Here is a 22,048-nt window from a genome sequence, read left to right as displayed (position 1 = left end):
GCAGTGAGGCTGAAGGCAGCCGCCTGCTGTGACTGCTGCCCCCGCAGCTGCACCTGACCTGGGGCTTCCTTGGCCAACTGCCAGCCTCTGTGCACCCCTCTTCCCCAAGGGGCTCCCCAAAGCCCTGGCCTCACACTCTCCCTGGAGAAAAGCGGTGCGGGCTCCCCCTGCTGCCCTCGCCCCCTTCTGCAGGAGCCCACAGCCAAGCTCCGCCACCAGGGGGCGCTCCGAGCCCGTGGCCCCACTTGGCTGGGCTGACCCAGCCCTGGGGGCAGACAGGTGTGCTCTGGCCCTCTGGCCCCCTTTGGCTGCAGCTGGGTGTTCCCTCCGCCCCGCCTAGGCACTGCTGTCTGGAGGGAGTCGGTGGTCCACCAGGGCACGTGGGTGGCCATCCTCTGCCCAGGTCAGAGCAGCATGAGGCTGCAGGGGCTGCAGGAATCCACGGACTCCAGGGCTCCAGGGCAACCTTCAGTCCTGGGTCTCCAGGGTTCAGCTGGTGACTGGCCTTTACCCTTAAGGGAGGCCTTAACCTCTCTGTCCCCCAGTTTTCTTTGTGGCCGTTCCCCCTCATGACATGGACTAAGTAACAGGGGACAAGGGTCCTCAATGCCTTGCCCACATGCCACCCTGCGCTCATTCCCAGCTCCCTGTCCCCACCCCCTTCCATCTCCCACACCAGCACACCAGAGGGACACCGTGGCTTCCCGCTGGGGGCCCACCCAAGGCCATAGCCCTAGCGACACACTGCTTTAGGAGAGCCACTAGCTCTAAGGAGGGCCAACCCGGCTTCCACTGCCCAGCCCCACCTGAGGGACCAGACTGCCCCAAGCGGGCCGTGCCCACCCTCTGCAGGGCTGCCGAGGTCCAGCAACCTCGGGACCCCGCCCCGAGGACTCACTAAGGGGCTTCTGAACCCCACCACCCTTCCTCCCCACCCTTGGTGGGGCAGGCAGGCCTGACTCCCACCCTGTCTGCACCAGGCTCCCACTGCTCCCTGGACCCCAGAAGCCCCTCCTCCCAGCCCAGTCTCCTCATCACTTCTGAGCACAAAACTTGGACCCTACTCTGGGGCTTCAGGTGAAGGTCACCTCCCCCTCCACTGGCTTTCCTGCTCCTTGGCGGGGCGTTGAGGTCGACTCAGAGGTACCTCCTGACATTCAGAGACCCCACCTCCTCTGTCACCTCAGCTGCCCACCCTGGTCTACCCGCCTGTGTGTAGCCTAGCTTCCTCTGCCTGGCATACCCCCTACATGCTTCAGGGGCCCAGGAGTCCACATGGTCCCACAGGAAGCCCATTCCTCTGCCTGGCATACCCCCTATGTGCTGCAGGGGCCCGGGAGTCCACGTGGTCCCACAGGAAGCCCAGAGACAAGGTGTGCAGCCCATCCCTCCTGGCCCAGATGGAGGCAGGCAGGATTGGAGGCCTCAGTGCCCACTGCCTGGCATCTTCAATGCCCACTCCCAGCCCTTTTCATCATACACAGGATGGGGTGTTTGAGGAAAGAGCACTAACTCCAAACTGGCCTGGCCATGCACCCATACTGTCCCCTCCCCAGCCCTCTTCCCCAGCAGGCAGTGACAGGGTCTTCCCAGGCTGGGGGTGCAGCAGAAGGCCCGAAGACCCACTCCAGGGTCCATCCACCATGGCCGCCTGTTGAGGGGGAGGTCAGTCTCTAACACACTCAGCCAAAGTTTTGAAATGTACTTTAATTGGCTTGTTTCCGGTATTACCAATCCATGCCTGGTCTCTAGGGCTCTCCTCCTCCCCTCGACTGGGGGGGTTCCACACTTGGGACAGGTGCAACAAGGGGGCACAGTCAGGCAGGAGTCTGCCCTGCGAGGGGTTCCTAGCCGCTGAGGCCCCAGCCACAAGCAGGCGCGCATCAGGACACCCTCTCTAATGGGAAAGGCCGGGCCCCCTGCTCCTCCCCACCAGTGTGCATCACGTCCTCGAGAGGGTGGGCGAAAGGGTGGGTGTCAGCCTTCAGGTCACTGCAGCGGAGGCGCGGACAGCGAGGCATGGTCGAACAATGGGTTCCGAACCTCCATCTCTCCCGTCTGCGAACGCTGGCGTTAGGTGGGCCCAGAGCAGGGCAGGGACCCCCCTCCGCCTCCCCCTGCACCCCTCCCTCGGCCCATACCCCCCACCCCCTAGCCCCGCACTCACTGGGGCCAGGCCCGGGCACTCGTACACCGTGAAGTCGCCGTCTTCGTTCTCCTCGTCGGAGGAGGCAGAGTCCAACTCCTTGGGAGGCTCTTTATGCCTGGGTGGGGGGCAGGATCGCTGGGTGCTCCCTCACCGTGCAGGTGCCAGCGACCCAGGGTAGAGGGCAGGGGTGGCGGCAGGCCGGGGTGGAGGTGGGGAGGGCTGAGGAGGAGGCAGCAGCCCCTGGAGTGGGTGGGTGGGCAGCACTGGGCGGGGCGTCTTACCGCTCCAGGCATCGCATCTGCTGCCTCTGGTGCTGGTAGTGGTACATCTCCGCACTGTGCGCCAGCCGCTGGTCCCCGGGCTGCGGGAGGGGTGGGGCGGGAGGGTCAGGCCCGGGACGGAGGGGTGGGACGGGGAGGAGCGGGGCGGGGCCACGCACCGAGATCCCCGGCGGAGCTGGGGAGCTGGGCCCCTGCGGGACCGCGTAGTCGGCCTTCTGTGTCAGGCGGATGTCTTGCTGCAGCCTGCGGGGAACGAAGAGACCTTCGGGGTCACCACCCTCCCCAGCCCCGCCCCTTTACACCAGCCCCTCCCTCCCACACCAGCCCCGCCCCTTTATCCCCTCCCACCCGCCCGGCCCCACCCCGCCCCGCGCTCACCGCCACCAGAAGAGAGCCGCCACCGCCAGCGCGGCCGCGCCGGCCACGGAGCACGCCAGGATCAGCGCTGCAGGGAGGGGGTGCGGTGAGGGCAGCCTTCGGGGCAGGACCCCGCCTCCCCGCCCGGCCGGACCTACCGAGGGTGAGGCCGTCACCGTGCCCGCCCCGCGGCTCCAGGGGGGACATGTGCACAGGCCCAGACGACACAGCGGGGCCCAGGGAGGGGCGGGGTGTGGGCGCCGGGGCTCCCCGCGTGGAGGGGGAGGCCCAGATCGAGTCCCTGGCCTCGCTCTGAAAGCCCCAGGGTGGCCGCTGCAGGGAGATGGCAAGTTAGCTCAGCAAGACCGGGCTGGGGTCAAGGGTGTAGGGAGCCAGACAGATGCACGGGTCAGGGTCTCACCCGCCTCTGGGGGCCGCTGTTGTGCCTCAAGCTGGGGTGGGGCCTTGAGCCTGGGGCGCCCTGCCTCCTGCCGGGCTAGCTCCTGGGCCAGGAAGTCGATCTCCTCTTCCAGTCTGGGCTGGTGCAAGCCCTCCCCTGGCGAGGTCGAGGGGCCATCAGCTGGAGAGGCCCTGGGCCCTCCCTGGCAACACCAGCTACAGGTGGCCTTCCCAGAGAGAGCCGGAAGGCCCATCCGCCAGCCAGTCCCCAGGCCTGGGTCTCCTCCCTACAGGCTCCTCTTAGGCCCCAGGAGCCAGAGGACCAGGTGCCAGCCCGAGGCCCTGGCCATCCTAGTCGCCATGGTGACAGCTGAAGCAACTGTGTGAGCGGCAATTCCCAGGCGAGTAGGCAAGGAGCAAGTGCGGGGGGAACACGCAGAGGCCAGCACAGGACAGGGGTGCCGGCCCTCTCCCTACCCGCCTCCCACAAAGTGATGGGAGGAACACAGGGACAGTGCGTCACCCGGGCTGCGTGGGCCTCCTCGGCCGAGGGGGGCAGGACTTCCCAAGGGACGCAGAGAAGCCCCGTCCTAACCCCCACCCCTGCCTGGTCACCAGGAGGAAGGGAGGGGCTGTGGATGGGCCTCCCCATCCCAGACCACATGCCTTCAGGGCCCACCCCCCAACTCGTTGCCAGGGACATGTTCCTCCTGGAAGCCCCTCCCACCCTATCCAACACTTCAGCCCCCACAATACCCTCCGTAATGCCCCATCACACCTGAAGTCACTCTGGCTGGCACCATCCCAACAGACGCTGGGTCAGGGCAGCACCAGGGCATTCAAGCAGACAGGACGAGTGAGTGATGGAGAGAGAAGAGGCGCTGGGCAAAGAGCAGAGGCAGCTCGGGGGTGGAGAGGTGGGAGCCTGACTCTGCGGAGACTCAGGCCTGGGGAACTCTGACCTTGTCTCTCCTGGGGTCACCCTGGCACTTCATGCTGGGTACCGGTGGCCCTGGGAAGGGTGACTGCCCCAGGCCCCAGCCCACTACCCAACTCCTCATGGTGCCATCCGGAAAGGGTCACCAGGCCACTTGGAGGGAGACTGGCGAGTCCTGGCATCCCACAAAGTACAGGACACCCGAGCCGAGTGCTAAGGAAGAGAGTGGATGTACCAGGTTGGGGGGAGGGGAGAGGCCGTACCCAGAGGCTGGCGCATCCTGGGCACACAGAGCCCCTGCCGATCCTCCTGAAAGGGCTGGAGGCAGGGCCCACAGACATGTGCACCTGGGGGGCACCGTGCCCGCCTCTTCAGGGCACAGTCCAGGCTCCCAGGACAGGCGGCTGTATCTGGGAAGGAAGCAGAGGAAGAAAAGCATCTCAGGGGGCCTGACTCAGCCCCTGCCCAGAAGTGGTGCTGTCTTGGCCACCCCGCCCCCACCCCAGAGCTGGCCAAGCCGGCTCCGGCCATTGTTCTGGGCAGGCCCTGCCTCCCCCGCATCAGGGATCAGAACCAGGAAGACAAACAGTCCTGACACTTATGGGAACTCCCTCGCCCCACCCACTCCCCAGAGTCCACTGCCCAGGCCCAGGCCAGCTGTCTGCACGAAAACTGCCCTGTCCTCCTGAGAGCACAGAGCTCTCCCGGGCAGGACCGGGCAGCCCTCCAAGCCCTGCTTCTGGCCTCAAGCTGACCCAGAGCAAGCCCCTCATCCAGCCTTCGAGCCCCAGAGGGTGGGGCCCTGGAATCTCTCATCCCCTCAGGGCTGCCACTCAAAGCCCATCACGACATCCTACAGCCCTAGAAAGCCCGGCTGGGAGACGGCCCAGATCCAGTCGCTCCCCCCATGTCTACCTTCTAGCCCGTCCCGGCACAGAGAGGGGTTGCTGGGGTGGGGAAACCTGGGATGGGGTCTGCTGGCTTCACTGGCTTTGCAAACAGAAACCAGGCGGGGCACTCTTGCAGCCGCCGCTGCTGGGGACGGGGGCCCTGGGACTCCAGCAGGGAGGCCGCTTCTAATTTGGGGCCCAGACCTCAGTGTCCTGCACACACAACCGTGGCTCCCACCCTGATGCTGGGGACTGGAGGGCGGTGGCCCTCGAGCCTCAGCCTCCTCTCTGGATGCAGAAGGTGAGGCACCTCCACGCTGGGGAGTCTCAAGGCCTGGGACACTGGCCCCAGTCACTCGACAGCAGAGCCTGGGGAGCCACGGAGAGACCCAAAGGAATGTCAATCATGCCTGGGGAGGTGGGCGTGGGGGTATCTTGAACAACCAGGACTGGTCCCCTTGGCCCAGCACCCTCCCCCTACCCCGCGGGAGCGTGTCATCCCAGCCTGTCCTCCAGACTTCAGCTGGCCTGAGTTGGTTTCCTTGGTAACAATACTTGCAGCCTCTGGCTGTAGGTATCCCTTGGAGGAAGTTCCAGCAGCTTCAACAGCAGGTGGGCAAGCAGGCTGGGGCTCCCCTCCCAGGGCTCCCGCCTCCTGCACAGCCTGGGTCAGCAGGCGCCAGTATCAGCGCGCTGGACCCAGGGCTGGGGCTGGTTAAACATCAAGCCTGCGCCAGCAGGTCTGTCTAGACCCCACCCACCAGCTGGGCCCCAGGGAGCCAGGCAGTCCCAGCCCCTGTGCTGAGAACCCGGAGTGCACTGACCACGGCTAGGGGCCTGTGGTCCAGAGCTGGCTCTCGGTTCTGGGCTCCAGGGCTCTCCCTTTGCTCCCTGCCCCCTGCCCCAGGAAGACGCGGGTACTGCCCGTTGATCCTGGGAAGGTCCCCGCTCTAGCCTCAGAGTGCAAATGAGGCCCCAGGAACAACAGCACCTGGAGAGCGGCTGGCACACTGCCCTGCATCTGGGCGAGCACAGAGCTGATGAGCTGCTGGGGCGGCACCCAGCCTCCCTGTCTCCTCGGGAGCCCCACGCTGTACGCCCTGGAGCCAGGCCGCCAGCAAGCAGCCTCCACCATCCCTGGCCAGCCATGCCCTGGCCCTCAGGCCTCCTTGGGAGCCTCCTCTGGTCAGGCCAGGCCCCTGTCCAGAGGTGCTGTCCCCAGGAAGAAGCCTGCCCTGCTCTGGCCTCTTGTTACACATGCAGACCACGCTGCCCAGGTTATCGTCCCAGCTGCAGCACATCCTAGTCACTTCACTTCTTTGTGCCTCAGCTTTCTCATCTGTGAAATGGGCTAAAGGCAGCACCTCTCCTATGGAGAGGTGCTAGGAGAAATGGGGCCTGGGTACAAAGTCCCCCGGTCCTGCCACCTGGGAGGGTGCGAGCAGGATTCTGGGTTCCTGCAGAAGTCTGGAGCCTCACTGCCATCTGGGAAGCTGGCAGGGTCTCCCAGGACCCTGGGCTCATCCCTCTCTGCCTGAATCTGCCCTGGGGGTGTGCCCCCACTGCCAGGCACAGAAGATGGAACGAAAGGGCCCCGCAGGGCAGAGGGTGAGTGAGGAAGCAGAGACTGTGAGCTCCTCCTGCCCCCAGCGGGGCCATAGCATGCCCCGAAGCCTGAGACGAGCTGTCAGACGCCCGGGAAACTTCAGACGCCACCACGGCAGCAAAGCAAGGTGCGTGTCCACCACCCAAGCGGCAGGGACAGACCAGAACTGCGGCTCCGACTCCAGGACGGCCACCGGCAGGAAGGCCAGCAGGCACCGGAGCCGCGCGCACAGAGAAACGCCCTTGGGACCGGCTCCAGGCCGCGGCCCGCTCCGAGACAGCCCGCTTGCGACACCGACCCACCGGCTCACGAACCCAGACAAAGACAAGAAGCGGATGGACTTAAGGTTCGCCGCCAAGGAGCCCGGAGAAGCCCAGTCCAGAGGAGTCCCTCGGCGGTGCGGCGCCGCGCCCTTCCCGCCGGGGACTGTTTACCCGAGCAGGGCCAGGCGAGGCCGGCGCGGCGGCTCGCGGGCTGGGCCGGCGGGGCCTGGAGGCCTGCGGGCCCAGACCAGGGCGGCGGCGGCGGCGGCGGCGGCGGCGGGGAGGGTGAGCGCGGCGCCGCGCGGCCGAAGCCCCACCCGGCGACCCCCGACCCCGGGGCGCCCCGCAGCCGGCTGCCCAGCGCGTCGCTCACCGGAGCGGCCGGCGGCCGCACCGCGCAAGGCCGCGCCGAGGACGAGGCCGGACAGCAGCAGCCGCAGCAGCCGCAGGTGCCGCGGGGAGGGCGGGGGCACAGGCGTCGCCATCCTTCAGCGCCGCGGCCGGGGCAGCATGGCACCGCGCGGCCCGGGGCTGGGCGCGGGGTCGGGGCGCCGGGGGAGGCGGCGGCGAGGAGGGGGCGGAGGCCGAAGGCGGACGCCGAGGAAAACAGGCGGCGGCGGCGGCACTGACGCTGCGGCAGAGGATCCGGGAGGGGGCGGCGAGGGCGCCGAGTCGGAGTGCGCCTGCGCGCCCCACCTGCGGAGGCGGGACCGCCGTCAGGCTGCGCCCCCCGCTCCGATTCCGAGCCCCTCCTCGGCCCCCCAGCCAGCTCTCCGGGCGCCTCAGCCTCTGCGACTTCTGCAACCTGGACCTTCTCCAGGCGGGGCACTGGTTAGGGCTGGGTCCCCTGGGATGCGCTTCCCCAGCCGGTCCCTCTCGGGCTGATAACTCCCACCCACACCCAGCCACCCTCCTGGAGCGGAGGATCCGCCTGGGTCTGGAGGGACGTTAGGCGCACACAGCTGGGCAGGCGCACGGGGACGCGCAGGTGTGCCCGGAGGCCGACTGGGCATTCAGACACACGGCAAAGGCACACACAGGCGCACAGGACTAGCCCGGCATAATGACTGGAGTGGGATGGCCGCTCCCGGTGAGGCCACCAGGGGGCAAGAGTGACCTGGAACTGCTGCTGACAGCCAGCTGGGAGCTGTCCACGGTGCCCAGGTGACAGCCTTTTAGCTCCGGGATGCCCCACGACGGCAAGCACTGGGGTGCACCCCCTAACCCCACCTACTGCCTCCTGGGAGCGCAGCCTCCGCATCCCACCTGGAAACCTCCCAGGCTCCCGTCCCTGAGAGATTAGGGCGGCTCTCCCCCGCCCCCTCCGCCCGCGGTGCTCCTCTCGGCCCTCTGAGTCTCGGAACTCCGAAGACGGGGCTGGCGGCCCGCAGGTTTGTGAAATGCTCAGAATCTGGCAGACGTGTATGTGGGGTGTGCGGGGGTGTGCGGGGGGGGGTGCTGTGTGTGTGTATGCAGAAGAAGGACCGCCCCCGTCCCCTACGAGGCACTGATCAGACAGAAATAGTGTCAGAGCTCACTTCCCAAAATGTGGGGTAGGGGGGCGGGGAGATTCAGGCAAGACCACGCCTGCCCACTCGGGGGAGACAGGGCCTGGGGAGGGGCTGCCCGAGCGGCAGGTGGAGTCTGTGCGACTGTGCGGCTTCGGCTTCGCCAGAGCCAGGCTCTCTGCGAGGCTCATCCTCCTGAGCAATGGGCCCTGCATCCCTCCTGGGCTCTCCCCACACCTCCCGCCTCCTGCGGAGGGTTTGCCCCCTCCTTCCTGAGACCTCCCTCAGTGTCTTGAGCAGCGACTGCGAGGCCTGCGTGCTCAATCATGTCCATGGGATTTTCCTGGGCACGAATACTGGAGTGGGTTGCCATTTCCTCCTCCAGGGAATCCTCCCAGCTAAGGGATTGAACCCACGTCTCCTGGCCTCCTGCATTGCAGGCGGATTCTTTACCGCTGAGCCGCCGGGGAAGCCCCCTTGAACACTGCCCACAACTTAGGCCATCACTGGGCCCACTCACTCCCTCGTCCGCTATCCCCACCCCACCCCAGCCAACCTGAGACCAGGGCCCAGGCTCCAGTCTGGCAGGAGTCTCAGGGACTCTGTTTTAGAGCAGCCAGCTGACAGCTACTCCAGGCCACGGTGGTGCAGGGTCGGCACTCCCCCAGCCTGAGTCCAGAGAGGAAGGAAGTAGGAAGAGCCAGGGTCCTCCCCTAGGACCAGAGTGGGGCCTGTGCAGCCAGCGCAGCTGGGGTGGGGAGGGAGGCGACAGAGAGGCCCCGCCCCGTGGACATTCTCTCCACTGCTCTACGAAAATCCTTTTATTCAATAGTAAAAAATGGGTACAAGTAGGCCTGGGCTGTGACCACGACCTGCCCCCTAATACCCAATCCTGGGGTGGGGGGCCCTCAGAACTCCACTCCCGGAGACCCGACTCTGCTCTCACAGGCTGAGGACCCCCAACCTCAGTAAGAAGGAGAGCAGGAGGCCTGGAGGTGAGACCAAGGCTGGAGTTGGGGGGGGGTGGGGCTGGTTTCCGTTCCCTTTGCCCATCCCGGCCAGATGTCGGCGTGGGCACTGAGTCTTGATCCTGGGCTGCATTAGGGACAGAGATGTTGGTGGCGGGGTGGGGTGAGGGATGAGGGGATATGGAGATGGGGAGGCTTGGCGCTGGGGGCCCCTAGATGGTGCTCGCCGACTTGGTGGAGCGTGCCTGGTGCAGCAGGAGGGCAAACGCGGCCAGGAGCATGGCGGCGAAGAGCAGGAGGAGGACGACCCAGGAGCTGAAGTCTGTGCCTTTGCGCAGCCCAGGCGGGTCAGCGGGGATCAGGTTGGTCAGGTTCAGCATGTAGCCAAGCGCCCAGCCGACCGCAGTGTCCCCGGCCTGCGGGCCAAAGGTACGGCCTGAGCTTCGGCGCAGCCAGGGCGGCCCCGCCCCTTCGCACCCCGGCCCGGGCGGCCCCGCCCCTCCACTCCCTGAGTTCCCACCTTCTTCTGGAAGGTCACGCCTCCGAAGGAGCGCTCGTCGAAGCCGTATCCGCGGCTCAGCAGCTGCTGCACGAACATCGCCCCGGCACAGTAGTCGGGCAGGCGGGCTCGGTCGTCCGGCGCCCGAGCCTGCAGCTGGGATGCAAGTGGGAGACTCTAGGGCCAGCGACCACCCGGAGGTCTCTGCCCCACCAGACACAGAAAGGTAGTGCGGGGCTGGAGACGGCACTGCAGGTCCCAGAAAGAAGCAGGCGGGGCTCTCTCCTGGGGAGGAGCAGCGTGACCTCTGGATGGCAGCGGCGCGGTGCCTGTGAGGTTGAGGGCCAGGGAACAGCGGCATGGCCCCCGGGGAGCAGGGCTGCAGCGGGCCTGCAGAGATCAGGGGAGCAGAAGCTCCCGGCTTGCCCCCAAGTCCTGGGCTTGCCTCCTGAGCCCACTTCCCCAGCTCCCCAAGTCTGCCTGGGACTAGACACAGAGAGAGCAGGAGGAGCCTCACAGACACGCAAGTGTTTCTCCGGAATTCCCTCCTCCTCCGCCGGCCCAGACCCCTCCATCTTACTTCACAGGGGATCAGCACCGCTGCCTTCCACTCCTGACTCCCCAAGCCCTGCCTGTGCTACCTGCTGAGTCCGGGTCCTTCCACTTCTCCCCGGGTTGTCTGTTCTCCCCCACGCTCTCCCAGCCACACTCTCCCCTGCCCTGTCCACTCCAAGCTCCCTGCTGCCCCAGGGCCATTGCACTGGCTGTCTTCTCCACCCTCCAGATCCTGGATCTAGGGTCAGGCCTCAGAGAGGCTTCTGCAATCCCATCTCATCTGACTGCTGGGCTCCTGGCTGTAGCCTGGCCACTTTTCAAGTCTGATTGGCAGTGTATCCCCACACCCCTCTACTCACAGAGCAAAAGAAAGATCGGGAGGCCTGGCGCTGGCTGGCAGAAACCCCAGCCCCACCCTGCACAGTCCTGGTGGAGTGGGGGCAGGCCTCACCTCACTCCATGTCTGGTTGCAGAGGGTGACTACAGCCCCCTCTAGTTGCTGCAGAGTTGCCACGGGCAGCCCCATCACCGTTCTCAGGAAGTCCATCGTGTAGAAGAAAGCAGAGAAGGCCTGGAACGCGGGTACAGTCACACTGTGACCAGACCCCAGGCACCTCAGGGCACGGGCCCCCCACCTTCCTGTCCTCTGGACTCACGATAAACTTCCCAGCCACAGGGGGCTGGAAGACGCCGTTGAAGGAGCATCTGGAGAAGTGGCAGGAGGAGGAGTTAAAGAGCTGGGAGACAAGGCTGCGGCATAGGGCAGGGTCACTGCTGCCCGCCAGGCTGACCCTGGCGCTCCTGTTGAAGGCCTGGGGCCGCTGGGCAGCAGTACAGGGCGACTCGTAGACATCCCAGAGCATCACGTGAGTGGAATAGCCCCGTGGCCAGCAGGGGTGGGACCCGTGGGTCTGGGGAATGATGAGGGTGTGCGTCAGTCCCGCTCTGAGCGTTACCAGCCACCCCCACCCTAGGACCCTTGGAGGGCCTCCCCAGAGGACAGCATTTCTTCTGAATGCATGAGCTATCCATGGCTCCCCCTCACTTGCTGGACAAAACCCAAAGTGCTTGGCCAGGCAGTTCAGATCCTCTGAGAGCTGGCCCCAGCCCTCCTTACTCACCAGGTCCACCCCCAGCCTCTGGGTCTTTGCTTGTGCTGGATTCTTGCCCACCTGTCCTTCCAGCTAATCCAAGCACGACTTGGGTTCCTGGAGAAGCCCCGCTCTGGCCACTCTTCAGGCTCTGCTCTGGGCCCTTGGCCCCCATTTTCCCCGAGCCCTACTTCCAGGAGGACTCAGTAGAAGGTACCTGGAGCACACGGGCTAGCAGCCTCCACAGAACCTGGTCACGGCCGTAGCAGAGGAAGCTGTGAGTATACACTCGGTAGCGCTGGCCGTAGAGCCGGAGCTGAACCTCGTTGGCCGGATCCTCCGTGGGGCTGGTCGTCTCGAAGGTGATCTGTGTGGAGGCTCCCCCCAGGTCCATGGCCCCCAGCGTCCCCTTCCTTGGCCGGAACCACCGGCCTACCCAGCCATACTGTGGGAAGTAGAGGTTGGGGTCAGCCAGTGGGTGGGTGCCCACACCCCTGGCTCATCGGGCTGGCCACCGGGCCCACCTTGATGAAGTTTTCCAGCAAGTAGTTGGCGGTCACCCAGCCAAACACGCCCTCATCCTGGCCTGAGAGGATGCGGGCACCGCGGAAGTCAAAGGGGTACTGGGTCAGCGTCTGCGTCACGGCAGCTAGCACATTGGCTGAAGCCTCTGGACTGGTCAGGCTGTGATACAGGGAGGACTTCAGAGTCTTCCCCAGGTGGCTGTGATCCTGCTGCTGGGGTGCTCAGCGTCTGCCCAGCCAGCTGAGGGGCCCCAGGGCTGCTGCTGGGGGTGTGCAGGGCCCACCCTGGGCTCAGGCTGCCGTGGTCCCTAGGGCCAGGAGGTCAGCGGACAGGGCAGGACACTCACTTGAGCAGGCGCATGCCCGCCGTGGCTCCCAGGTAGAGTGGCGTGCCCGCGTGTCTCTCCTTGGGCACGTCCCGAAGCGCCTGGTTCAGGCATTCCACAAGGCTCTGCCCGGCTCCAGAAGGGTTGTCAGCATAGCTAGAGATGCCTGCACCTGGAGGGGCAGCAGGAGGGGCCTGGCGGGCAGCCTCTAGGTGGTCCACAGGCCAGCAGGACTGGGGGCGTCTGTGCTCCCAAGCCAGGTGGCAGCTGAGACCAGATTTCCCAGCTTAAATGCTCAGAGACGCCCGCTCAGAGATGAAAGGGCCGCCTGTGGGCCACCCACGGTCTGCGAGCTGCCACCTGCCCAGTGGGCATGCACACAGGTGCTTGGACAAAGCACTGGGTGTTGTCCACCCAGCCCGGCCTCCCCACGGGCCTGCCTGGGTGTGCCCACCAGCTCCTTGGGACCCCTCCTGCTCTACTGGGATGTAGAGCCAATCTTGGGCCAGGCAAGGCCCAAACCTTCCAGATGTTCCCTGGGGCTTCTTTTCTAGGAACTGTCCACAGCCCTTCCAAGGCCTAGGGATGCAGCCTCCCTCTGGGAGGTGGGGGGCTCCTGCAGCTCCTGCCTGGAGTGGCCCCCTGGCACCAAGCAGAGAGGTCTGCTGGCTCGAGTCTGCAGCAGCTGAAACCAGGGAGGGCTCCCGAGGCCCCACAGTGAGCGGGCATGCAGGTTGGGGGCGCCCAGCGCTCAGGGGGCTCTTACCTTGCGCGTCACAGGAGCTGTGCTGGCCCACGATGCCTGTGTCATTCTCTTTGTCCGCCGGCCACTTGTAGATGAACATGGACGTGTGGGAAGAGCCCGCATCCAGGACGATGCCATACTGCGGGTGGGGTGGGGGTCAGCCTTAGGAGTGGGGCAGGGCGTGAAGCCATGCCCTGTGGCTCTCTCAGCTATCTGGCCCACCCTGCCCGACCCTGTGTCCAGACTGGAAGCTTCAGAATGAAGTTCTGAGGCTCCGAGAAGGCCAGGGACAACCGCTGGGACATGGCTTGGTGGGCAGAGATGGGGGTGGAGGTGGAGGGCCATCGGCCATGCCACCGCTGACTGCAGGAGCCTCCTGAGGGGCTCGAGCAGAGTCAGGGGTCGGGGGCCACCCTGGGAGCCCTGGCGGGGGGCCTGAGGTCCTCAGGCTGCAGCAAGAGCCCCTCAGACCGGCCCTTCCTTCCCACCCTCTGTCCTGTCTCTCTGATCTCTGTCCCATCTGAGGATGTGAAATAGAGGCCCCAGGGAAGCCAGGACCAAGGCTGATCACTGGCCAATGAGCAGAGGCCCCGTCCCTGGGCCTCAAGGGCAGGGCCAGGGGGCGCTGTTGTGCAGAGCTGCTGGAACACCGCAGGGGCCTTTCCTGCACGTCGGAAAGTGATAGCACCCAGCTTGCCAGAGCCACTTTCCCCGCACCTGCCCCAGGGGCCTGCATTTCAGCAAGGGGAGCCTGCTGGGGAGCCTGCTGGAGTCCCTGTACCAGAGCCAGCCAACAGCCCGCCGGGCCCCACCCCAGCCGGGGGTCTCCCCTGGCAACAGCTCATTCACCCTGAACCTGCATTCCCGGTGCCTGGGGCTCCAAGCACCCGCTGTCTACCCGGGCACCAGACTGGCCCTCAGTGCAGTAGAGGGTTAAGGGAGCCCCGGCTCCCGGAGGTCGATTCTGGCGAGGGCGGGTGGGGGAATCAGGCCCAGTCCGCTCGAACTTTTTTTTAGGACCGGTCAGGGCTGCCCCCGCACCGTGAGAGCCAGCGGCGAGGTTGGGGAGGGGTCCCTGGGCCCAGCGCCTGTCGCACCCCATCCGGGCCAAACCCCAAGGGAGGCCGAGTGTGCTGGGGGCGCGGGCCCGGCCACGTCCCGGGCACCCTGGGGGTGCGGAGAGACTCCCCGTTGGCCGCTCTGAGACGGCTCCGCGGCGGGCGCAGCGACCAGAGATCCTGGCGTGTCGGCCTCCGGCACCGCGTCCCCCGGAAGCGCCGCTGCAGCGCCCTGGGCCAGGGCCGGAGCGCGGCTGAGGGGCCCGGACCCCACCCTGCTGGGCCGGCTGCGGAGCGCCCGGGGTCCCGGCTGGCACGCGGGCGCAGCCGAGCCCGGCTCGATCCAAGCCCCCCGCGGACTGCGCCGGGCTGCCCGGGAGCTCGAGCGTGCACCTTGAGGGCGGGCGGCTCCCGGATGTCGCGGGTGGGGACGCACAGCAGCAGGAGGCCGGCGAGGCCGGCGGCGGCCAGCAGCAGCGGTGGCAGCAGCGACAGCGCCTTCCCGGCCATGGGTGCGCAGGCGGGCCCGGCGTGCACGGAGCGGCGGCGGGGAGCCGGGAGGCCGAACGAGGTCGGGGGACCGCGGGGTTGGCACCCGGGGCGGGGACCGGTCCGCGGAGGCCACGCCCACGGCGGGACGGCCCGCCCACCTCCAGCCCGCCCCGAGCGCAGGTGAGAGTCTCGGTTGCTGAGTCACCCGCGCCGCCCCTCTCGGCGCCCCGGCCGCAGCCCAGGCACCCTGCTCACTGCCCCCTTTCCTCTTCCTGTCTGCTCTGCCCTAGAGTCATCCCTCCTGACCGGACCACCACCCCAACCTCTAAGAGCCTGCCACGCTGGGCCGCTGGGCACTCCAGCAGGACCCAGAGAACGCCCTGCCCTCTCTGGCCTTGGCCTGGGGTCCTCCTGGGCACGCTTGTTTGGAGGGTCGTTCTTCTGGAGAGCCGGCTATCCCCTGGCCTGATCCTGAAGGAAGGAGGTGGGCTCCCAGCTGGGTCCCTGCAGGGAAGGGCCGACCTGCCTGCGGTGCCCACCCAATCCTGGGCTCATGGCAGGGCACCGTGCCAGTCAAGCCCCAGCACGCTGTGCTGACCCAGGCTGGGCCTGCCTACCCTGGGGGTGCTGAGAGCTGAGAGTTGAGGGCCAAGCAGGGGGAAGCCAGACCTACTTCACAGGGTTCCAAGGAGACTGGTGAGGGTGCAGGCAGAGAGCAGAGCAGGGAGCCCACAGTCCCACGGAGCCTGGAGACAGGGAGCCCTGCTCAGGGGCCCGGGGCCCTGCCACCGCTCCCGCCCAGTGCAGGGCCCTCGCCCAGGGGCCCAGAAGCCTGGACTGGGGAGGAGGGGCCTCTGCACAGGAGGCCTCATCCCGCTGAGGGGAGGGGGAGAGGGGCTGCAGGCCGGCCGGTGGGCACACTGGGGTGGACAGGTGCTCCACTGGCCGAAGCCCCAGCTCTGCCCCTGCGCCCCACGACATGTCCGGTCGCTATGCTTTGAATCCCTATGCCACCCTGCATGCCACCCTGGCCAAGAATCACCCCTTACCCGGGCCAAGGGCCACCCCCACTTTGTGCAAAATGGGAATTCCCACAGCAGCGAACTATGTGGCAAGACCACCCTGGAGTGCCAGCAACAGGGCTGGGGGGGGAGGGGGCCCAGAAGGACAGCCTTCGATGGGCACAGGGTCTGGGCAGTGCCACGGCTGGCTGGAACGGGACGGGACAGTCAGGATCGCCGGGCCGGCTGCCCAGGCTGAGGGGCTGGTGTCTCAGGCCCAGCAATGCAGCCTTGTTTCCAGCTCAGGACCCGGCGGGAGGGGTGGGAGCCCCGGGACCTCGCTTGGCCTCCCCAAACCTTCCTGGCTGGGGCCCAGCAGAGAGTCACTGGGTGCGGCCAACTCAGGGCTCCAGGCCCCGGTTTCCCGCCAGCTCCCCCCACCCCTCCCAGCCCAGGCCCTTTCTTCCACCCCGGAAGGTTCAGAGGAGGGAGAGGCCGGCAGTCTAGGCTGAAAAGGAAGAGACAAAGGCTGCCCAGAGGGAGCCTGGCAGACACTGGTGTGCCAGCCTGCCCCAGCCCCCCCCAGCCCTTGAGGCCCAAGTGGAGGGGGCGCAGGGACGCAGGCCTGGCCCCCGTGCTCATGCCAAGGGCCCAGACTAGCCTGGGGAGAGCCAATGGGAGGAAGTGGGGGCATGGAACAGCCAGGGCAAGACAGGAACGGGAGTGAATTCCCCCCCACAGGGGCCGGTCAGAACTGCGTCTTGGCCCAGAGACATCCTTCGACCACGACCACCACCGGACTCTGGAAGGCGGGCTGGGGGGCATGCAACAGGGAGGCCCTGGCAGGGGCCCACTGGGCTGAAGGCGAGCCGGCCTCCTCCGGGAACCTCGGCGGAGGTGGGGCTCCAGATGTTCTGCACATGCTTGGCCCTGGCTCCAGGCAGAGGAATGTGGCTGCAGAGAGGTGCCAGGAGAGGCCCTGGGGGAGGGCCTGCAACCCACCCCCCTCGAAGGACCCAGACCTCCCAGGGAGGGGGTCCCAGAGGTCAAGGCCTCCACTGCCCCTGCCTCCATCTCCTAGTGGGAAGCCACCACATCCTGTGGCTGAAACTCCTCGCCACTCACTGTGCTCGAGAAGTCACTCAGCAGATGTTTGCCGGGATCCTTCTGAGGACCAGGCGCCCCAGACTGCATGCACAGTGAGCGAAGGCAGTGTGTGGGGAGGACCCGCCGCAGGTCCAGGGAGGGGTGCCTCGCAAGGCACTGCAGACACACAGCAGGTGCAGGCCCCGGGCCTCCGGAGGAGTCCTGTTCAGGGGGCTGGCATATCACAAGCCCTGACCGCCTGACCCAACCGGACCTTTGTACTGGTGATGCCCTTGCTTTTGCTTATAGCTTTCCACCCCTCGATGCATCTCTAAATAATCTATTGTGCTGTTTTTCCTGTTTTTTTGTTTTTGTTTTTTGACGTGCTGGAATGCTCTTCTGGAATTAGCTTCTTCCCCTGCCTTTGGATTTTTGAGATTCGTGATGCTGACACGTGAAGCTCTGTCTTCTGGTACGAGTGTCGCAAACCTCACATTTCATAGTGAGTGTGTTCGTGGTTCTGGCGTCAGGCTGCTTTCACTAAGATTGCTGCTACACACACTTGCACACGAGCCTTTCCCTGGGGAAGAGCTTAGGGGCGGGGGACCAGAGCACGTGTGCGTTCAGCGTCACCCGCCAACACGCCCGGTTTACAGCAAGGTGGCGCCACCTGGTGACCTCAAGGGCGCGCCACTGTTTTGGTTGCTGTTCTGCAACTCCTGGATTTTTTAAAAAAAACACTATTTATTTGGCTGCGTCGGATCTCAGTTGCAGCATATGAGACCGTCACTGTCTTGAGGGGTCTTCCACTGTGGCTCATGGACTCCAGTTGAAGCAAGCGGGCTTCAGGAGCTGCGGTCCATGGGCTTAGTTGCCCCAAGGCGTGAGGGGTCTTTGTTCCCAAACCAGGGATCAAGCCTGTGTACCCAGCATCGCAGGGCAGATTCTTAAGCATTCAGCCACCAGGTCTCTCCAGGGAGGTCCCCCTGCAACTCTTGGATTTTTGAGACGCTGGTGAGAAAGAAATCTCTTTGAGCTTTTCATGCTGTTTCGTCAGTTAGTAGAGAAGTTGAGTCTTTCCTGCGTTCCGTGAAGCACCCGTTTGAATCTTGAGTTCGGTTTCCGGGGATGGTTGTCTTTTCCTTGCTGATTTGCACAGCTTGTATGTACACTCTGGCCATGAGTTCCTTGCAGTGAAATCATGGAAGCTCTTGACTGGTCCGACGTATCCGTTTTCTGCTCTGTCCTTTGCACCTTTGGGGCTTGTACGTGTAATCTGCCATGAGGCATTTACCCACTGCTGGTGGATTGGTGTAATCCTGTTTAAAATTCCCTGTTAGTGTCTGCTTTATTTCTGCGGCATTTGTTGTTATTTCCGTTTTTTTTTTTAAAATTCCTAACATCATTTTATTTGTTTTATGTCTTTTATGCTTCACTAATCCAGGCAGACGTTTCTGCACTTTGTGAGTTTTCTCAGTCAAGTTTTTGCCCCTTTGTCGATGTTTCATATAATGCGTGTGAAAGCATGGTTCCCCAGCCAGGGATCAAACCCACACTGGACGCACCAAGTCTTAACCCTGAGACCGCCAGGGAGGTCCTTGGATGTTTGTTTTCTGTTTCACTAATTCCTGCTCAATCGTTATTATTTATACTCGGATATGCCATTGTGTGAGCAGGAGTTTTTGCGTCTCTCTCAGCTGTTGCCCAGCATCAAGAGAAGGGTCGGGTCCGTGTACATGCGTGCTAAGTCGCTTCAGTTGGGTCCAACTCTGTGACCCCATTAGCCCGCCAGGCTCCTCTGTCCATGGGATTCTCCAGGCAAGAATGCTGTGGTGGGTTGCCATGCTCTCCTCCAGGGCATCTTCCCAACCCAGGGATCGAACCCATGTCTGTTATGCCTCTGCAGTGGCCGGCGGGTTTTTACCACTAGTGCTGAAGGCAATGGCACCCCACTCCAGTACTCTTGCCTGGAAAATCCCATGGATGGAGGAGCCGGGAAGGCTGGAGTCCATGGGGTCACTGAGGGTCGGACACGACTGAGTGACTTCACTTTCATCTTTCACTTTCATGCATTGGAGAAGGAAATGTCAACCCACTCCAGTGTTCTTGCCTGGAGAATCCCAGGGACAGGGGAGCCTGGTGGGCTCCCGTCTATGGGGTCACACAGAGTCGGACACGACTGAAGTGACTTAGCAGCAGCAGCAGCTGCCTGGGAAGCCCTGCCAGGTACATATACACTCAACAAAAATATTTTAAACTGACGTGTTATAATTCCTGTCTTCTATATTCTTTGTATTGGATCTTTCTTCTTCCAGAATCTGAAGTTCAATGCTTAATTCATGCTTTACAAGCCTCTCTTCTTTCCTAATGTAAATGTCTAGATGTCTGTGTATGTTTCCCTCTGGTCTCTGCTCTCGTTGCATGCTGTTTTCATCTTTTTTTTTTCCAGTTTCATTGCAATTTCTTATTTGACACATGAATTGCTTAGATATGGGTGTTTTTTAAATCTCTTTTTTCATGTTTTTTTCTTTTTTTTTCTGGTTGTTTCCTTTTCTTTTGCTTTGTTTTGGATTTGTTTTTCTGAGGAAGTGTGTGTGTCTTAAAACCCAGAAGTCTTGGCTTTTAAAAATATATATATATTTATTTGGCTGCACTGGGTCTACACTGCGGCATGTGGGACCCAGTTCCCTGACCAGGGATTGAACCCGGCCTCGTGGATTGGGAGCTTGGAGTCTTAGCCACTGGACCAGCAGGGAAGTTCCTGGGCTTTTATCTAAGGTGCCTGCATCATGGTTACATCACGCAGTCTGCTTGCAAGCAGTCTTCTGGTATCTGTCGGATTGGGTTTGGGGCCCGGTGTGTGGTCATAAAGAGATACGAATGTTCCTCGTGTGCTGGAGAAGGATGTGTGTTCTCCAGTTAGTGAACGCGTTGGTCTGGATTTGTACGCTGCATCACCATTACCAATAACGTCCAAATCTGCTGTCAGTTATCAAGAGGTATGTTAAGACTTCTCACTGTGATGATGAGTTTGCTGATTTTTCTTTACAGTTCTGACAAGTCTTGCTGTATATATATGTATAATATATACATGTATTTTATATATAAACATATGGTACAATAGCAAAAGGAGAGAGAAGAGGGCAGCAGAGGATGAGATGGCTGGATGGCATCACAGACTCAGTGGACATGAACTTGGGCAAACTCCAGGAGAAAGTGAGGGATGGGGAGGCCTGGCATGCTACCGTCCATGGGGTCACAGAGTCAGACACGACCTAGCAGCTGAACACCAGTAGCCAAACCAGGAAACCGACAGTGGTACCGTCCAAGGAGCTTACTTTATTTCACTGGTTTTCCTTGCACGCGTGCATGTGTGTGTAGCTCTCTGCAGTTTTATCCCACGTGGAGCCCTGTGTAACCACCGTGATAATTAGGAAACCCGACTGAACTGTCCCCGAGCGATCGCGGCACCAGCTCCAGCCGCCCCACGCCGCCCAGCCCTGTCTGTGTCGTTTCCCGGTCGGCATAGGGATGGGTCACGCGTCACGTGTCCTTTTGAGTTTGGTTCTCCCGACCTGGCATCCCTTCCTCGAGGCTCGCCCATGTTGCTGCGTTAGCAGCAGTCCCTTCCTTCTCGTTGCTGACTTGCATCCTGTGGCGTGGTTGGAACAGTGTCCGAACAGACACCCACAGAAGGAAGGACATCTGAGCAGTGTCTAGCTGGGAGCGACGGCCAGTGAAGCTGCTGTGAATCATCTTGTACATGTTCCTGTCTGAAAACAAGTCTTTGTTCCTCTGGGAAAAACGCCCAGGAATGCCATCGCTGTGCATATGGTGTATTAGTCAGGGTGCCCCCGAGAAAGGAAGGGGAGCCAATAGGAATACATGTTTGGGGAGGGAAAGAGGGAGAGGGAGAGAAACAGATTTTTATTTTAAGGAACTAGCTCACGCAGTTGTGGGAGCCAGCAAGTCTGAAGTCTGCAAAGCTCGTCAGCAGGCTGGAACCCAGGAAGGCCCGATGTAGCAGCCTTGGGTGCAGAGGCAGCCCGCAGGCAGACCTCCTTCCTTTCAGGAGATTGCAATCTTTTCTCTTAAGATCTTCGACTGATTGGACGAGGCCCACCCACGTTATGGAGGACAATCTGGTTAGCTCAGAGGTCACTGATGTAAAAGTGAGTCATGTCTGAAACATACCTTCACAGCAGCCTCTGTGTTGTAACCAAAGGATGGGGAATCATACCCAAGTCAAGCTGACACGTGAAATTAGCCATCACATGTGATTTTAGCTTTGAAAGGAACGACCAAGTTATTCTCCGGAGCGCCTGCGTCACTGGACACGCCGGCCAGTAATGTGTGAGTGGCCGTCTCCCCACGTGCTCGCCCGCAGGTGGTGTCTCCAGCTCCTCACTTTAGCCTCTCTGGGGCGTGTCCATTCTCACTGTACTTTTAATTTGCATTTTTCTAACGGCTAATAATGTTGAACATTTTTTCGCATGCTTATCCGCTATCTGTGTGTCTTCCTCAGTGAAATGTCTGCCTATCTTTGTGAGTTATATTTTACAGTTGGGTGAGTACAACTTTAGGGTTGCTGTATCTTCCTGGTAAATTAAACTTTTTGAGATTGTTACTCTCTTCAATGTTATTAACATCTCTTGCCTTAAAATCTATTTTGTTTTAGATTAATACAACTGCTTGAGTTTTTTGTTTTTGTTTTTTTGGTATCATTATATTTCAGGTGTGTCTCTTAAAACAGCTTATATCTGAATTTCTAAAAACCCAATCTGATAACTCACCAGAGTTAATCTTTCACATATACTGTGAATAGTAATATACTTCTTTGACCTTATGTGTTTTCTGATTTTTACATTTTTTCTTCTAGATTTGAATTTCTTTCCCCTTTTCTCCTCCATTTCCCTGTCCCTCCCTTTTTTTGAAAGTTTTACTCTTAGCTATTATCTTACCTGGTTCTCCCAGTTATTGTAACTTGCAAACTTAGTAAAATAAACCCAGTTGGTGTCTTTTCCCACCTTGTGAACAATTATACTTGAGAATGCCTCAGCTCCCCCATTTCTGCCATCGTGACATTTGGGTTCTACTCCACTTCCCCAGAGCTCAGCACCCTCATCCTCATTAGGATCACTGTCACAGCAGACAGAAAGGGAGGAGGCCCGCTGACAGTGTGTGGACGAGCCATCTCTGGAGTGAGTCCTCCCTGGTCGCTCAGCATGGCAGAAGGCTGCAGTCCCGAGGACCGCCTCTGCCGCAGCCTCATGCAATTCCAGGCCAACGCCACCAGCTCCTAACCCACAGAAA

General features: G+C 62.3%; 3 protein-coding genes across 3 annotated transcripts; 1 reads left to right on the top strand and 2 right to left on the bottom strand.

Annotated features, from left to right (window-relative positions):
- Nucleotides 1–1,687: 1,687 nt before the first annotated feature.
- On the bottom strand, nucleotides 1,688–7,500 carry NPDC1 (neural proliferation, differentiation and control 1). Its single transcript, XM_070378638.1, is given in 10 exon segments — nucleotides 1,688–2,058; nucleotides 2,168–2,264; nucleotides 2,431–2,510; nucleotides 2,589–2,673; nucleotides 2,809–2,875; nucleotides 2,946–3,069; nucleotides 3,071–3,120; nucleotides 3,209–3,343; nucleotides 4,387–4,533; nucleotides 7,256–7,500. Coding segments are annotated over 10 exon segments (966 nt in total). The 5' UTR covers nucleotides 7,368–7,500; the 3' UTR covers nucleotides 1,688–1,989.
- Nucleotides 7,501–9,196: 1,696 nt separating this feature from the next.
- On the bottom strand, nucleotides 9,197–14,812 carry ENTPD2 (ectonucleoside triphosphate diphosphohydrolase 2). Its single transcript, XM_070378637.1, has 9 exons — nucleotides 14,550–14,812; nucleotides 13,120–13,237; nucleotides 12,375–12,525; nucleotides 12,028–12,187; nucleotides 11,721–11,948; nucleotides 11,069–11,323; nucleotides 10,864–10,983; nucleotides 9,879–10,013; nucleotides 9,197–9,774 (listed from the first exon to the last, which is right to left on the bottom strand). Exons 1-9 carry the CDS (start codon nucleotides 14,664–14,666, stop codon nucleotides 9,571–9,573), a joined length of 1,488 nt encoding a protein of 495 aa, XP_070234738.1. The 5' UTR covers nucleotides 14,667–14,812; the 3' UTR covers nucleotides 9,197–9,570.
- On the top strand, nucleotides 14,665–21,588 carry LOC138989946 (uncharacterized). Its single transcript, XM_070380078.1, has 3 exons — nucleotides 14,665–14,828; nucleotides 14,939–15,132; nucleotides 16,391–21,588. The coding sequence occupies exons 1-3, from the start codon at nucleotides 14,665–14,667 to the stop codon at nucleotides 16,996–16,998; spliced, it is 966 nt and encodes a 321-aa protein (XP_070236179.1). The 3' UTR covers nucleotides 16,999–21,588.
- The last annotated feature ends 460 nt before the right edge of the window (nucleotides 21,589–22,048 follow it).

The sequence above is a fragment of the Bos mutus genome, chromosome 11 (genome assembly GCF_027580195.1).
Source record: "Bos mutus isolate GX-2022 chromosome 11, NWIPB_WYAK_1.1, whole genome shotgun sequence".
Lineage (NCBI taxonomy): Eukaryota > Metazoa > Chordata > Mammalia > Artiodactyla > Bovidae > Bos > Bos mutus.
Note: the sequence above shows the minus strand (reverse complement) of the source record. Positions and strands in the feature narration are given on the sequence as shown.

Bases quoted from the DNA above. Each gene is read 5' to 3' on its own strand.
- LOC138989946 (XM_070380078.1), top strand. From the start codon at position 14,665: ATGGGTGCGCAGGCGGGCCCGGCGTGCACGGAGCGGCGGCGGGGAGCC. The intron at 14,829-14,938 runs GTGAGAGTCTCG...GCTCTGCCCTAG, and splicing joins CCAGCCCGCCCCGAGCGCAG to AGTCATCCCTCCTGACCGGA. The intron at 15,133-16,390 runs GTGGGCTCCCAG...TCCCCCCCACAG, and splicing joins CCTGATCCTGAAGGAAGGAG to GGGCCGGTCAGAACTGCGTC.
- ENTPD2 (XM_070378637.1), bottom strand. From the start codon at position 14,666: ATGGCCGGGAAGGCGCTGTCGCTGCTGCCACCGCTGCTGCTGGCCGCC. The intron at 12,188-12,374 runs GTGAGTGTCCTG...CCTGTATCACAG, and splicing joins GCGGGCATGCGCCTGCTCAA to CCTGACCAGTCCAGAGGCTT. The intron at 9,775-9,878 runs GTGGGAACTCAG...TTTGGCCCGCAG, and splicing joins GCGTGACCTTCCAGAAGAAG to GCCGGGGACACTGCGGTCGG.